This window comes from Heptranchias perlo, chromosome 18 (genome assembly GCF_035084215.1).
Source record: "Heptranchias perlo isolate sHepPer1 chromosome 18, sHepPer1.hap1, whole genome shotgun sequence".
Taxonomy (NCBI): Eukaryota; Metazoa; Chordata; class Chondrichthyes; order Hexanchiformes; family Hexanchidae; genus Heptranchias; species Heptranchias perlo.
In genome coordinates, this window is record NC_090342.1 from 23,695,616 (window position 1) to 23,711,996 (window position 16,381).

The 16,381-nt window shown below is 42.8% G+C and overlaps 1 protein-coding gene across 6 annotated transcripts in view; it reads left to right on the forward strand.

The window, feature by feature from the left end:
* si:ch211-272n13.3 (ankyrin repeat domain-containing protein 26) overlaps positions 1-16,381 on the forward strand; it is a 191,437-nt gene that overhangs the window by 66,046 nt on the left and 109,010 nt on the right. For 5 of the 6 annotated variants that reach the window (XR_010966206.1, XM_067999525.1, XM_067999526.1 and 2 more), the window contains exons 7-12: positions 1,518-1,554; positions 1,668-1,737; positions 5,177-5,237; positions 5,354-5,610; positions 7,520-7,664; positions 14,034-14,104. Coding sequence is in view for 5 of the 6 variants with exons in the window: in XM_067999525.1 (XP_067855626.1) it covers positions 1,518-1,554; positions 1,668-1,737; positions 5,177-5,237; positions 5,354-5,610; positions 7,520-7,664; positions 14,034-14,104 (641 nt within the window). In the remaining variant the exon portion in view is untranslated. Of the gene's footprint in view, positions 1-1,517; positions 1,555-1,667; positions 1,738-5,176; positions 5,238-5,353; positions 5,611-6,296; positions 6,574-7,519; positions 7,665-14,033; positions 14,105-16,381 lie in introns of those variants that run through there. The other variant, XM_067999529.1, reaches the window with a different exon arrangement.

Genomic DNA, 16,381 nt, shown 5'->3' on the forward strand with positions numbered 1-16,381 from the left:
TCCAATAGAGAATTCAGGAGAAACTTCCTTACCCAAAGAGCGGTAAGAATGTGGAACGGGCTACCACAAGGAGTAGTTGAGGCAAAAATCATAGATGCATTTAAAGGGACGCTAGATAAGCACATGAGGGAGAAAGGAATAGAAGGGTATCCTGACAGGGTTAGATGAAGTAGGGAGGGAGGAGGCTCGTGTGGGGCATAAACACCGGCATAGACCAGCTGGGCTGAATGGCCTGTTTCTGTGCTGTAGTTTTGATGTAACTCGATACTGCACAAATTAGGTGAAGCAAGTGGGAATCTAGGAAGAGACCCCAAAGTTCTCATTTAAAGGAGGAAAAATCCTTTCAGGGTACCGGATGACTAGGTGTAGACAGAAACTACCCCTTTGATTATCAGGTTCTTCTCCAGTTTGCTTTGATTGCAATTACAGCATATGTTGCAATTGGAGTTCAACGATCCCTAAGAATTTTGATTGTTCCACAGATTTTAGCCTAGATTTATTGAGCTTATTCCCATATGCCCAATATGCAAAGAGGTTTTCTTGACACTATCTCTAGGGAAGCTATTTGGACATCTTAAGCTATCTTTTAAACATCATTATGATATAATGGGGTAAATTTTAACATCAAGCAGAAAACTGTTGGCTGCCTGTTATATACTGGGATGGATTTCAAAGACTTCAGTGGAAAATAAAATTGAGCGGGGTGTATAACGGGCAGCCGATCCGCTACCAGCAATTTACAGTGAAAGTTGAAATCTCCACCAATATTTCAAAGTAACAAGTTCTTCATTGTGACTGCCAAAGCCAACCATTACATGAGAGAATCCTCCCTCCAGTTTTCTGTACTATTTTCATACAATACATTTGTACATACATGTTGAACAAATTAGGAATTATATTAGATTGCTTACAGTATCAAGCGGTCTTGACTTTTGAATATAGTTCTTCCTCCCCGTACAAAACTCTGTTGCTCCTGCATTTAGCTCTCTTTCTGGTCGGCTACAATTTTGTGCAGTGTAATATATTTGTTTTGTTTACTGTTGCATGGTCTCTGCTGCCTCCACTATTAAAGAACTAAGGTATATCTTCTAGGAGTGGAGAAGAGGCACCTGATAATGATGAGACCTGTGCAATGAAACTCGCCAACGGTCTTCCTCCCTATGTGTTTTTCCCCTTTGTTGAACAGTGCAACAATCAAACATGAGGTATCAGAGTAATGAAAGTAACTACAATAAGTTATCTAATATTTGGTGTGTAAGCAAAATTTGTTCAGGAGGCTACCCCTGTTCAAAAACTGGGGGCACGAGTCATGGTGTGAGAGTACAGAAAGATCACGTGGCTCACACAAACCTGCATAGAGTAAAGCTTTTAATTCAAATCTATCCTTGTGATATTTTTCTGTTGGACAATGGCCCTATCCTATTGTATTTGAAAGATAAACTACATTAAAACAATGAAGAAAACCATGCCTAAACTAATCAGATCCACATGTAAGTTCTTCACTTTTTGATTTGCAGTAGCAGATGATGCATCTCAGACAGAGTCGGTCAGTAGGTAAGATATTTATTTTGTGACCATTGCTGTTGCATTTTAAAACGGGTATATTTCTTATGACCTTTTAGTTTTTTTTCCTCTTTTGAGATTTTCTTTGCATGTTTTGTTTTTAGGGCCTCAAAGGGTGCAGATGACTCCTGGTTATCCTCAAATGAAGATGAGGAGCTACAATTTAGCTCCAAGGTACTATTTCTCCACTGGTATAGTTTTAAATAGGTTTGTAGTAAATGATGTATTGTGGTATCTCTTTTTCTTGAGTTTGAATGACTGACTCATAACTAACAAATGACTCCTTCTAGTTGCCATTCTAAATAGATATTGAAATGAATTTTTAGAATACAATCTCTAACTACTGGCCCCTGCTAAGGGTGTCAGCAGTCATTAAAGGGATATAGCTCAAACTTGGGGGAGGGGGGGAGTTGTTGCAGCCTATGCAAAGGCAACATGATGCAAAAATGAGAGACTGTCAAAATAATTTGGAGGTAGGAAATAGAGTCTATGGGCAAATGATGGAGTGGCACAACACCCAACCCACCCAGCGTCTTGAAAGTTGGCAAAGTGGAGATATTGTATTAGATGGGTGTGAGAAGGGCTGTCCTGGCAGTCCGGTGCACCATGCCTGGCAGAAGGTGGTGATCAGAGGTGGATTTTAAGGCAGGTCTTAAAGGCGAGGAAAGTGAAGAGGCAGAGGGGGTTAGGCAGGGAATTCCAGAGTATGGGGCCTAGATGGCTTAAGGCACGGCTGCCAATGACTGGGGGAATGGGGATGTACAAATCGCCAGGGATGGAGGAATAGAGTGTTCGAGGTGAGAGTTGTAGGGCTGGAGGAGGTTATAGGGAATGGAAAGGCCATGTAGGGATTTAAACAGAAGAATTTTAAATTGGAGGTGTTGGGGTACTGGGAACCAATGTAGGTCAGCAAGGACAGCGGTGATAGGTGAGCGTAATTTGGTGCGGGGTAGTATATGGACAACAGAGATTTGGATGAGTTGAAGTAGATAAATTAAAGTTTACAGAAGGTGGAGGAGAACATTGGAATAGTTAAGTCTATAGATGATAAAGGCACTGATGAGGGTTTCTGCTGCACGTGGTCTGAGTTGGGGTTGCAAAGGTGGAATCAGATGGTCTTTGTGATGGAGTGGATAAGAGGTCGGAAGCTCAGCTCGGGATCGAATGTAATGCTGAAGTTGTCTAATTCTAGATGGCAAAACCAGTTGTGCACCAGATATGTTCAAGTCTGCACCCCTTGTACTTGAGGAAGCGAATTTGGGATAGGAGAGAGTAAAGGTTTTGCTGGGGACAAGGGTATCAAAGGTGGAGGTGTGAGTTGAGCAGATTGATAGCTGCAAAATTATTGTGGGAAATGGAGGGCTGAAGGCTAGGCAGTTGGCAGTTTAAAAGCGCTGTTCACTTGGGGAGGGGGAGTTTTTCCCAGGGCTGACGCAGAAGGAAGTGAAATTGGAAGGGTGAATAGGGGATGTAGGTGGTAGGGGATACAGGGAAGTGGTCAGAGATGGCCTTTTCTGTGATTGAGACTATGGGAGGAGAGAGACCATGTGAGATAAGAAGGTTGAGGAGGCGGCTATAAATATGGGTAGGAGAAGTTTATACGGAGGGAGAGGTTTAGGGAGGATAGGAGGGTGGCGATTTCAAAGGAGAGAAGGCATGGGGAGTCAAGATGGAGATTGAAATCGGCAGCCAACTCACTCAGTGAAGAAGCTGAGGGAGGAAAGAAGGGAAGATATCTTCTTGAGAAACCCTTGATTGGGCTTGGGGCAGTAGACAATGAAGATTTTTAAGGAGAGGCGAGAGGAGTAGAAGAAGGTGAGTTACTTGAAGGAGGACATGATCTTGACAAGTAGGAGCTTGAACCAATCTGACCCAGAGTATGGGAGCAGAATCCAGATCAGGATAAGAACCAACAGGAACGGATCAGAGCTAGTATATCTAGAAAGTCCCCCTCCATAGGAGTCAAGGGCTTTCAATTTCTGACCCCTCTTCCAGTTTGGTTATGTTCCCGTTTATTACGTGCCATCTTGTTTCGCAAGAAGAGTAGTAGTCTGATTAACCCTGTCCTTAAAATACAACGATAATGGAGTTGTTCGATAATCATGGCAATCAATCTTTATCAATTAGTCTACAATACAGAGGAATTTTAACTCGCTGATCAGCGGGAAAGGCACAGGGGAGCAGTGAAAATGGAGCAGCTCCATTTCCCGTTCCCTTCCCGCCAATCTACGCTTTAACACCGCTGATTTTGGCAGCAGATGAGGTTCTCACTGGAGTCCGGCAGGAACCTTATTACTAAATGTAATTTGGGGTCCCATGATGTACATGGGACATTATGGCATTTTAAACCACTCATGAGCGGAGCACCCGCCGCAAGCCAGCGAGATCACCTTAGGTAAGTTTAAAAAATACTTTCTTTGGAGGGGCCAAGACTTGCTGCTGGCAGCCTTCTCCTGATGCCGGCCGGGGGTCTCCGAGCTACCCAATATTTCTGCCAGAAAGGACCAAGCATTTGGCCGGCGGCATTCAAATGAGGCCTGGCAATTAAAATCTGCCAGGCCTTCAACTCAAATTCCCATGCGGAATTGTTGTCTGCTTCTGCTGGGAGTTAAAATCAGCCATTCTGTTTCAATTTAACCAGCTGGCCAACTACCAAATTGCCATAAATATAAAAAATGTATAAGGGCAGATTTTCCCGTTCCTGTGCCTGAGTGCAATGCATTGAAGAAAATTATGGGCGTGATCCCCTGCTGACATTGCTCTATTCGTTGCACCCAGATGAATCCAGTATGTTGAGACGTAGGGAGATGAAAATCTGCCCTGTAGGGTCTTTAGAAACAAGACAAGTTTCTGATCCATGACAACAATGTTTACTGAAAGTGGTAATAGAATATATAAAGTATCAGCCTTGGCTCAGTGGTAGCGCTCTGAGTCAGAGGATAATGAATTCAAGTCCCACTCCAGTGACCACATTACCTCAGCTGCCATTTTGGTGCATTTCTGTGGTCTTCCTGCATTCTCAAAGCTGTCCGATTTTGAATGAGATATTAAACTGAGGTCTGCCTGCTCAGGTGTACCTTAAAAAGTCCTATGGCATTATTCGAAGAAGAACAGAGGCGTTCTCTTGGCGCCCTGGCCAATGTTTATTCCTTAACCAACACCACTAAAACAGATTATCTGGTCATCTATCTCATTGATGTTTGTGGGACCTAGCTGTGTGCAAATTGGCTGCCGCATTTGTCTGCATAACATTGGCTACACTTTTTAAAAAGTACTTCATTGGCTGGCAAATGTTTTGGGATATCCTGAGGATGAGCCACTATATAAATGCAAGTTCTTTCTTTAATAAAATCTTTGATTTTACTACAAAAATTTTGATACATTCATTAGTAATCCTTCATCTTTGAAAATTGTGTCATTCTTAAGTATGCTGTAATGCATAAATTTGATGTTTATTTATGCCAATGATGAAGGAAACAGAAAGATGAGTTCAAGAAAATTAATTGAGTTGATCCTGACCTTTTCACAGTGGTATGTGTGCAGTCGGTAAATGTTTAAATTTCCAACAGCAAAACTTTTTACACTAGCTAATAAGAACTGTATCTTTTTACAGATATCACAGAAGCTTAGTTTGACCAAGTTGATAAGTACTTCCCAGCAAAGCAAGGAAAATGGTAAGTTTTTGAGAAAATAGTTGAAAATAAATTTGAGTACTGGTTTACTTGATGTGTAGGTTAATGACGTGTTGTTTCAATGCTTATAAACAAAGGTTTTCTCTGTTTTGCTTTAGTAAACGAAAAGGCTAACTCTGGCAAAGTCCAGCACATGGACATTTCGCATCGAGTTGCATCAGATATAGCTAGTGAGGAAGATTCAGAAGAAGATAGTCAAGGTGAAGAAGAAATTAATAAGAATAGCCGCTCGCTAACCCATCCTTCACCCCAGGCCAAGACACCTTTGCTTACTTCTCCTCAAACAGCTGTCCCTTTAGCCAGCTCCTTTATAAAACCTCAGTCAAATTCTACCCCATTTAAAGGCTTCAAGCAGGTAAATTATTATTTCTAGATTGTGTGTTCCATTTTTAATTATTTTTTATTTCTTATATGGTGCACTGAAGATCTGTGTGGGAAGTTGATGACTATTAATTCAAAAACTCAACTGAAACGAAAGGTAATCGATAGCTGGGATAATACAGAGAAAGAGGAGCATGGTGCAGAACGTGTTTCAGGCGAGGAAGAAGATGATGAGGAAAAAAGCAATGAGGAAGATGATAATGAAGAAGAGGATGATGAAGAGGAGGACGACGATGAAGATAGTATCAATGAAGTAGGACATGAAGATGAAGTTAATTCAGACGAAGAACACAAAAAGACGAAACTGAAAGGTACTCATTGCAACATAATCGAAGAAAATGGAGGGAATAAAGAGGAAATGAAAAATATTGAGTTTACATGTAAGCCTAAGCAAATTGCAGACTTGGCAGTCAAGGATGATCTAGAGTTTGGTGCAAAACACGATGTAAGCAAAAAACACCTCCATGAAGACTGCAGTGTGAAACTAGATGATGAACATTCCAGAATTGATTGGAGTGAAAATAAAGACATTAATGGTGATGCCAGATTTAAAAAAATAAATAAATCTTCAAAAATGCTATGCAACAGAGACACAGAAACAATTAAAGAGACTTTAACATCTGGCAAATGTCCAAGCCAACTGACGAATCCTAAGGAAGATTCTGAGTTGCACATTTTCTATGGCAATGTTATAGATGAAGGAACTGAAAACCAACACCATCGCCCTGGTTTTGTTGGAGATACTGAATTACCAAATACTCCACTAAATCATAACAGTGCTGTCGATAAAATGATTCGAGGAGAACAGTGCATTGAATTGAGTACTCAGGCTGCCAGCATTGAAATGATGAGAACTCTCCATAAATCTACATATTTTATAACGGAGCTGGACCGACAAAGGGATGCAGAAATGATGATTGATGCAGCTGATCAGAACGTAAATGTGATAGATTTTAAATCTTGTGCAGCAGCAGTGCTTGGGCTACATAGTTGTTAAAAATAGTAAAGCTGCTCCAATTGTTTTCTCTGACAAGTCAAGATCTGCTTCATTATGATAAATTAGATTTTTATTCATATATTTCCATATTACCAACCTGTTCTAATCTACTGAGAAAATATTTTAAAAATCTAGAGCAATTGTTTTACTGTAGTTTACCAGTGGTTTTACTGTTGTTTCCTAGTAATCTTTAATATCAGTAGGGATTTTCTTCATTTATGTTCTCATTGGATCACTTTTTATTTTAATTTTAAAATTTCAGTAATCTGTTTATTGGTTGAACCAGAAGCCCAGAGTAAAAACATATTGTTAGTTGATTTAAAAAAAAATGTGAAATTGACAACTACCACCTTAGCAAAATAGATATTGGGATAGATTTTCAACTTTCCGCCTGGGCGTAAAACTGGCGTTGCGTATTGGTCATCAATTATAGAAACTGCCCGATTTTCATTTCTATTCATTTTCAATGGAAATGAATATTGGTTGGTTTCTATAACGGGCAGCCGATCTGCGATGTCAGTTTTACGCTCGGGTGGCAGGTTGAAAATCTGCACTGCTGTCTTTTAATTTTTTGTAGAATATTGTGCTGTCTTTTTTTAAACCTAGTTAAGAACATTTTGTAATTTCTTGAATACAGTTGAACTTTTTGGATGCTTTACATATATAACAATTTTTTTGATGTAACCAAATTGTAGAACAGGAGTATTTTTCTGGAAGCTGAACATATATGCCCTCAAACGTTTTTACTATATTTGATTTAAAATCATGAGATGGCAAACTTCATTGTTTTCTGTAATCTGTAACTTTTCAGTATATGAAATAATACTTTGTGTTTGCTATTATACAATAGATTGGAAATAATTTTGATATCTTTCATTTTATACAGGACAGAACTTCAGAAGAGGAGATGTGGTCTATAGGAATGTGTTCAACAAACTCCAGAGTTGCAGCAACGCAACCTGTTAATCTTGATGCAGCTTCCACGTGTACTGCTCAGGAGCAAGAGGCTTCCCACCAAAAAATTAGAAGAGGTAGCTATGATGCATATTTTTTACATATTGGTGGTAATTAAGGATTGATTACTTACTTCCTTATTATTTATCTTCCATTCCTCAAACAAACCCTTTTTTTCAAAATGGAAACATCATAGGGACACTGATGCATTAAGACTGCAGTTATGTTACACTACCAGTTTGAGACCAGTAGATTCAAATGCAATTCACAGCTGGCAACACAATGTTATATTGCCTGCTTAAGTATGTACAGAGCTCTGATCTCGGCCAGTAAATTTTCTTAATACTCTGAGAGCACGACTGGATATGTCCACTTTCTCATAACATTAAGATGATTCCAACGTAAGTTATAAGTTGCCAAAGAGGTCAACTGATAGCCTGAGCACTTTTTAAAATCTGGCTTAATCACACAAGAAGGGTTTTGAGACATTTTTCTACGTTAAAGGTGCTATATAAATGCAAGTTGTTGTAGTTCTAGTAATATATACATCTACATGTAGTTGAATAGGCTGGGGCTCTTTTCTCTAGAAAAGAGAAGACTGAGGGGTAACCGGATAGAGGTCTTTAAGATAATGAAAGGGTTTGCTAGGGCAGTGACCTAGGCCCAGCCATCTTCAGTTGCTTCATCAATGACCTTCCCTCCATCATAAGGTCAGAAATGGGGATGTTCGCTGATGATTGCACAGTGTTCAGTTCCATTCGCAACCCCTCAAACAATGAAGCAGTCCGAGCCCGCATGCAGCAAGACCTGGACAACATCCAGGCTTGGGCTCATAAGTGGCAAGTAACATTGGCGCCAGACAAATGCCAGGCAATGAATATCTCCAACAAGAGAGACTCTAACCACGTCCCCTTGACATTCAACTGCATTACCATCGCCGAATCCCCCATCATCAACTTCCTGGGGGTCACCATTGACCAGAAACTTAACTGGACCAGCCATATAAATACTGTGGCTACAAAAGCAGGTCAGAGGCTGGATATTCTGCGGTGAGTGACTCACCTCCTGACTCCCCAAAGCCTTTCCACCATCTAGAAGGCACATGTCAGGAGTGTGATGGAATACTCTCCACTTGCCTGGATGAGTGCAGCTCCAACAACACTCAAGAAGCTCGACACCATCCAGGACAAAGCAGCCCGCTTGATTGGCACCCCATCCACCACCCTAAACATTCACTCCCTTCACCACCGGCGCACAGTGGCTGCTGTATGTACCGTCCACAGGATGCACTGCAGCAACTCGCCAAGGCTTCTTCGACAGCACCTCCCAAACCCGCGACCTCTACTACCTAGAAGGACAAGAGCAGCAGGTACATGGGAGCAACACCACCTGCACGTTCTCCTCCAAATCACACACCATCCCGACTTGGAAATATATCGCCGTTCATCGTCGCTGGGTCAAAATCCTGGAACTCCCTTCCTAACAGAACTATGGGAGAACCTTCACCACACTGACTGCAGCGGCTCAAGAAGGCGGCTCACCACCACCTTCTCGAGGGCAATTAGGGATGGGCAATAAATGCCGGCCTCGCCAGTGATGCCCACATCCCATGAACGTATAAAAAAAATGTAGAGAAAATGTTTCCACTTGACCTCTTGATGGGTCTAAGATAGGACAATTCATCTTGGAGCTTTGAAGTGTCTTTGTTCCCCAGTCTAGTGGAGAAAGATTTATTTTCTTAAGTGTCACATCCTTAAGTCAGGAAGTGAAATGACTTTGCTCCTTTTATTTCAAACAACACAATGGCCTGCAATTTCCTGAAAACTTGTGCTGAAGCAACCCAAGTATGGCATAATACTGAATTTCGACGCAAAAGGTCGAGGATTTTCAGGCATAAATAATTTATGACCGTTGTTACATTATGCCCGAATTTCCTCGATCTTTTACTCTGATGCTGCAAAACCCTCTGCTGTTCATTAACATAGCTCTACCCCCCATGCAAAAGAACAGATCATGTGAATTTCATCAATTTACCCCAGTTTTTTTTTTATTCGTTCATGGGATGTGGGCGTCGCTGGCAAGGCCAGCATTTATTGCCCATCCGTAATTGCTCTTGAGAAGATGTTGGTGAGCCGCCTTCTTGAACCGCTGCAGTCCATGTGGTGAAGGTTCTCCCACAGTACTGTTGGGTAGGGAGTTCCAGGATTTTGACCCAACGGCGATATATTTCCAAGTCGGGATGGTGTGTGACGTGGAGGGGAACGTGCAGGTGGTGTTGTTCCCATGTGCCTGCTGCCCTTGTCCTTCTAGGTGGTAAAGGTCGCAGGTTTGGGAGGTGCTGTCGAAGAAGCCTTGGCGAGTTGCTGCATTGCATCCTGTGGATGGTACACACTGCAGCCACAGTGCACCGGTGGTGAAGGGAGTGAATGTTTCGGGTGGTGGATGAGGTGCCAATCAAGCTGGCTGCTTTGTCCTGGATGATGTCGAGCTTCTTGAGTGTTGTTGGAGCTGCACTCATCCAAGCAAATGGAGAGTATTCCATCACACTCCTGACTTGTGCCTTGTAGATGGTGGAAAGGCTTTGTGGAGTCAGGAGATGAGTCACTCGCCACAGACCTGCTCTTGTAGCCACAGTGTTTATATGGCTGGTCCAGTTAATTTTCTGGTTAATGGTGACTCCCAGGATGTTGACTCGGTGATGGTAATGCCGTTGAATGTCATGGGGAGGTGGTTAGACTCTCTTTTTGGAGATGGTCATTGCCTGGCACTTGTCTGGCGCGAATGTTACTTGCCACTTATCAACTCAAGCCTGGATGTTGTCCAGGTTTTTTTTAAATTCGTTCACGGGATGTGGGCGTCGCTGGCGAGGCCAGCATTTATTGCCCTCGAGAAGGTGGTGGTGAGCCGCCTTCTTGAACCGCTGCAGTCCGTGTGGTGACGGTTCTCCCACAGTGCTGTTAGGAAGGGAGTTCCAGGATTTTGACCCAGCGACAATGAAGGAACGGCGATATATTTCCAAGTCGGGATGGTGTGTGACTTGGAGGGGAACGTGCAGGTGGTGTTGTTCCCATGTGCCTGCTGCTCTTGTCCTTCTAGGTGGTAGAGGTCGCGGGTTTGGGAGGTGCTGTCGAAGAAGCCTTGGCGAGTTGCTGCAGTGCATCCTGTGGATGGTACACACTGCAGCCACAGTGCGCCGGTGGTGAAGGGAGTGAATGCAATCATCAACGAACATCCCCGTTTCTGACCTTATGATGGAGGGAAGGTCATTGATGAAGCAGCTGAAGATGGTTGGGCCTAGGACACTGCCCTGAGGAACTCCTACAGCAGTGTCCTGGGGCTGAGATGATTGGCCTCCAACAACCACTGCCATCTTCCTTTGTGCTAGGTATGACTCCAGCCACTGGAGAATTTTCCCCCTGATTCCCATTGACTTCAATTTTACTAGGACTCCTTGGTGCCACTCTCGGTCAAATGCTGCCTTGATGTCAAGGGCAGTCACTCTCACCTCACCTCTGGAATTCAACTCTTTTGTCCATGTTTGGACCAAGGCAGTAATGAGGTCTGGAGCCGAGTACTCCTGGTGGAACCCAAACTGAGCATCGGTGAGCAAGTTATTGGTGAGTAAGTGCCGCTTGATAGCACTGTTGACGACACCGTTCATCACTTTGCTGATGATTGAGAGGAGACTGATGGGGTAGTAATTGGCCGGATTGGATTTGTCCTGCTTTTTGTGGACAGGACATACCTGGCCAATTTTCCACATTGTCGGGTAGATACCAGTGTTGTAGCTGTACTGGAACAGTTTGGCTAGAGGCGCGGCTAGTTCTGGAGCACAAGTCTTCAGCACTGGAGCCGTGATGTTGTCGGGGCCCATAGCCTTTGCTGTATCCAGTGCACTCAGCTGTTTCTTGATATCACGTGGAGTCAATCGAATTGGCTGAAGAGTGGCTTCTGTGATGGTGGGGATATCGGGAGGAGGCCAAGATGGATCATCCACTCGGCACTTCTGGCTGAAGACGGTGGCAAACGCTTCAGCCTTGTCTTTTGCACTCACGTGCTGGACTCCGCCATCATTGAGGATGGGGATGTTTACAGGGCCTCCTCCTCCCGTTAGTTATTTAATTGTCCTCCACTATTCACGACTGGATGTGGCAGGACTGCAGAGCTTTGATCTGATCCGTTAGTTGTGGAATCGCTTAGCTTTGTCTATAGCATGTTGCTTCTGCTGTTAAGCATGCATGTAGTCCTGAGTTGCAGCTTCACCAGGTTGGCACCTCATTTTTAGGTACGCCTGGTGCTGCTCCTGGCATGCTCTTCTACACTCCTCATTGAACCTGGGTTGATCCCCTGGCTTGTTGGTAATGGTAGAGTGAGGAATATGCCGGGCCATGAGGTTACAGATTGTGCTGGAATACAATTCTGCTGCTACTGTTGGCCCACAGTGCCTCATGGATGCCCAGTTTTGAGCTGCTAGATCTGTTCTGAATCTATTCCATTTAGCACGGTGGTAGTGCCACACAACACATTGGATGGTGTCCTCAGTGTGAAGATGGGACTTCATCTCCACAAGGACTGTGCGGTGGTCACTCCTACCAATACTGTCATTGACAGATGCATTTGCGACAGGTAGATTGGTGAGGATGAGGTCAAGTCAGTTTTTCCCTCGTGTTGGTTCGCTCACCACCTGCTGCAGGCCCAGTCTGGCAGCTATGTCCTTCAGGACTCGGCCAGCTCGGTCATTAGTGGTGCTACCGAGCCACTTTTGGTGATGGACATTGAAGTCCCCCACCCAGAGTACATTCTGTGCCCTTGCTACCCTCAGCGCTTCCTCCAAGTGGTGCTCAACATGGAGGAGGACTGATTCATCAGCTGAGGGAGGATGGTAGGTGGTAATCAGCAGGAAGTTTCCTTGCCCATGTTTGACCTGATGCCATGAGATGTTGAGGACTCCCAGGGCCACTCCCTCCTGACTGTATATCACTCTACCGCCACCTCTGGTCACTCTGTTCTGCCAGTGGGACAGGTCATACCCAGGGATGGTGATGGAAGAGTCTGGGATGTTGGCTGAAAGGTATGATTCTGTGAGGATGGCCATGTCAGGCTGTTTCATGACCAGTCTATGGGACCGGTCTCCCAATTTTGGGTCAAGTCCGGTGCCTAGTGGTCCAATGCCAGGTGGTCCGTCTGGTTTTATTCTTATTATGACTTTTTAGCAAGATTTTACAACTGAGTGGCTTGCTAGGCCATTTCAGAGGGCAGTTAAGAATCAAACACATTGCTGTGGGTCTGGAGTCACATATCGGCCAGACCAGGTAAGGACGGCAGGTTTCCTTCCCTCATAAAAGGCAGTAGTGAACCATATGGGTTTTTACGACAATCCAGTAGTTTCATGGCCACCATTACTGATACTAGTATTTTAATTCCAGATTTTATTTAATGAATTGAATTTGAATTCCCCAGCTGCCATGGCGGGATTTGAACTTATGACTCTGGACTACTAGTCCAGCAACATAACCATAGTGGTTCTGAATGGTCTGTAAGGCTTTGCCTAAGATTTCAAGTGCAGCAGAACTTGGTCATATTTCTGGTGTTTTATGGCTTTTTTTTCAGCATTTTTTATTCTCTCCTCACTTAGACCTAAAATGTATTTTCTGTATGTTTCAATGCATCTTTATGGCATCAGAATGATTTGCATTAAAAATTGAAAAACTTCCACAATTGCGTTGTCTCAAACATGCTGTGCCTAATGTGCATAGATGACGTTTAATGGCTTCAAACTTTAATTTTCATGCGTAAAGAGAGACTTCTAGATGGAATATGTCGTAATTTCGGTGTTTTCCTTGGGGCTTCAATTGATTTGTTTACACTGATTTTTCACTTGTTTTACATCAGTTTTTATGTTCTGGCGTAGAAGGTTCTCAGGAAATTTTGGCATAATTCAACAACAGGAAGATTGGTGTAACTTGCCGGTTGCCTCGTTTCAGGAAATTGTGGGTCAATAGATTTTGGAGCCCATATGAATCAAAGATGAGATGAATGAATATCTTTCAGGAAACAAGTTCAGAATAGTAGCACTGCTTCAGATAATTTGACCAGATGAGAAATTGGTGGTTGCACAAATTAAGTACACTTGTGTCCTGTGCTAAAGTCAAACTTGGCAAGCAAATTAATGCCTGAATGGTGTGCTGTCAATGAGGGAGCATTCCATTCATGTTGCAAAGCTCCATCAAATTGAAATCTCCAGAAAATTGAAGCAAGAAAGTAAGTGTTCTTGTTTGCTAAATCCTGATGAAATAACTGGTGCGTGTTCAAAAAAAAACTCCTATCCTAACTTTGAGTTTCCCTGCTTTATGGAACAAAACGCCATTATAATGAGGACAGCCAACATCTGCAGTTAGTTGTGTAACTTTATTCATTGGGATATTTTTTTAATTCCTTAAATGTAGACCTGTTGTTAGAATTGGGCTTGGAGGAGGTGGAAGCTGAAGAGGATATAGAATCTCCTTGGGATTCTGAGGTATGCTTAATACACTCTTGCATGTTTTACTTATTTAAGACAAGACATCTCATTTAACTCATCCAGGTTGATTGTGGTAATACTTTGTGAGATTTGTAGTATTATCACCATTTCAAATATCATCTCGGAATTCCTAGAATTTCAAGCATGAATAAGCTGCAGCAGTGAAATTCTTCTTTCAATGAAAAACTGAAGAAAGCTGAAACAACAAAGCAACTTACATTTATAGAACACCTTTAACATAGAAAACATCTCGAGGTGCATCACAAAAGCTTAGGGAAAAAATGGGTGCCAAGCCAAAGGAGGAGAGATTAGGAGGGATGACCAAAAGCTAGGTCAAGAGGTGAGTTCTCAGAAGGGTCTTAAAGGAGGGGACAGAGATGGAGAAGCAGAAGGATTTAGGAAGCGAAGTCCAGAGAGTGGGACCTATGTGGATAAAGGCAGGGCTGTCACTTGTTGGACAAAGGGAGGATGGGATCCACAAATGACTTGAGTCAGAAAAACAGATCATTTGTGGTCTTCTGGGGTTGGAGCAGGTTATGGAGATAGGGAAGGGAAAGACCATAGAGGGATTTGAAGACCAGGACGATAATTAAAATTTCAGGCGTTGGACTGGGAGTCACTCTGTCGATGAGAACAAAGATGATGAATACGCTGGACTTATAGGCTGGAAAAGAACTTTGAGCATGAGGGGGAGGATCCAGTTGTCGTGGTCCATGTAGGAACCAATGATATAGGCAGAACTAGGAATGAGGTTCAACAAAGCTGAAGGTTAGGCTAGGATGTGTGGCCCAACTAAGTGTTCTATATACAAATGCAGAAAGTATAAGGAATAAATTAAATGAACTACAGGTTCAAATTCAAATTGGAGGGTATGACATGATCGCTATTGCAGAGACATGGCTGCAGGATGGTCAGGATTGGGAACTGAATATACCGGGTTATAAGGTCTACAGGAGAGACAGGGAAAATGGAAGAGGGGGAGGAGTTGCCTTAATGATTAGAGATGAAATCTCTTCAATGATAAAGGAGGATATAACGAGAGGTAAGCAGCCAACAGAGACCTTATGGGTTGAATTGAGAAATAGGAAAGGATCTAAGACTATAGTGGGAATTGTGTACAGGACCCCTGGCAGCAGCTCTAAAGTGCTAGATTGTATAAATGCAGAGAATAGACAAGCATGCAAGAAAGGCATAGTGGTCTTAATGGGGGACTTTAACCTTCACATAGATTGGGGAAAAGCAGACGAGCAACTGTCAGAAAGGTAGTGAATTTCTCCAATGTGTCCGGGATAGTTTTCTACAGTAGTATGTCCTGGAGGCAACAAGGGGGCAAGCCATACTAGATTTAGTAATGAATAATGAACTAGATTTAGTTAACGGCTTAACTGTATGCGAACATCTATCCAATAGCGATCATAACATGATCGAGTTCAATGTAGTGTTTGAAAGGGAAAAAAGTGAGTCAGCTGCTAAGATTCTAGACTTGGGTAAGGCCGACTTCAATGGGATGAGACAGACTGTCCACTGTAAACTGGGCAAATCGTTAATGGGTAAAACGACTGATGATCAGTGGGAAATGTTCAAAGAAACATTTAACGTGATACAGAATCGGTTTATACCCCTGAGGGGCAAGAACTCTACTTGCCAAAAAAAAACAGCCATGGACAACTAAAGAGGTAAGGGACAGTATAAGACATAAGGAAAGGGCATACAAAAAGACAAAAAATGGCACAGATCCTGGCGAATGGGAAAGATACAAAGATCAACAAAGGGTCACAAAACAGATAATAAGAGCTACAAAAAGAGAGTATGAAAAGAAACTTGCAAGGGATATCAAAACCAATACGAAGAACTTTTATAGTTACATTAGGAAAAAGAGGGTGATCAGGAGCAGTGTTGGCCCTTTAAAAACTGAAAGTGGGGATATTGTCATTGACAATGGGGAAATGGCGGACATGTTGAATGATTACTTTGTGTCAGTATTTACAGTAGAAAAAAAGAGGATAGCATGCCGGAAATCCCAAGAAAATTAATATTGAATCGGGGACAGGGACTCGATAAAATTAATATAAGTAAAGCAACAGTAATGAAGAAAATAATAGCATGAGAGTGACAAATCCCCAGGACCAGATGGTTTCCATCCCAGGGTTTTAAAGGAAGTAGGTGAGCACATTGCAGATGCCCTAACCATAATCTTTCAAAGTTCTCTAGATTCAGGAACTGTCCCTCTGGATTGGAAAATTGCACATGTCACTCTGCTTTTTAAGAAAGGAG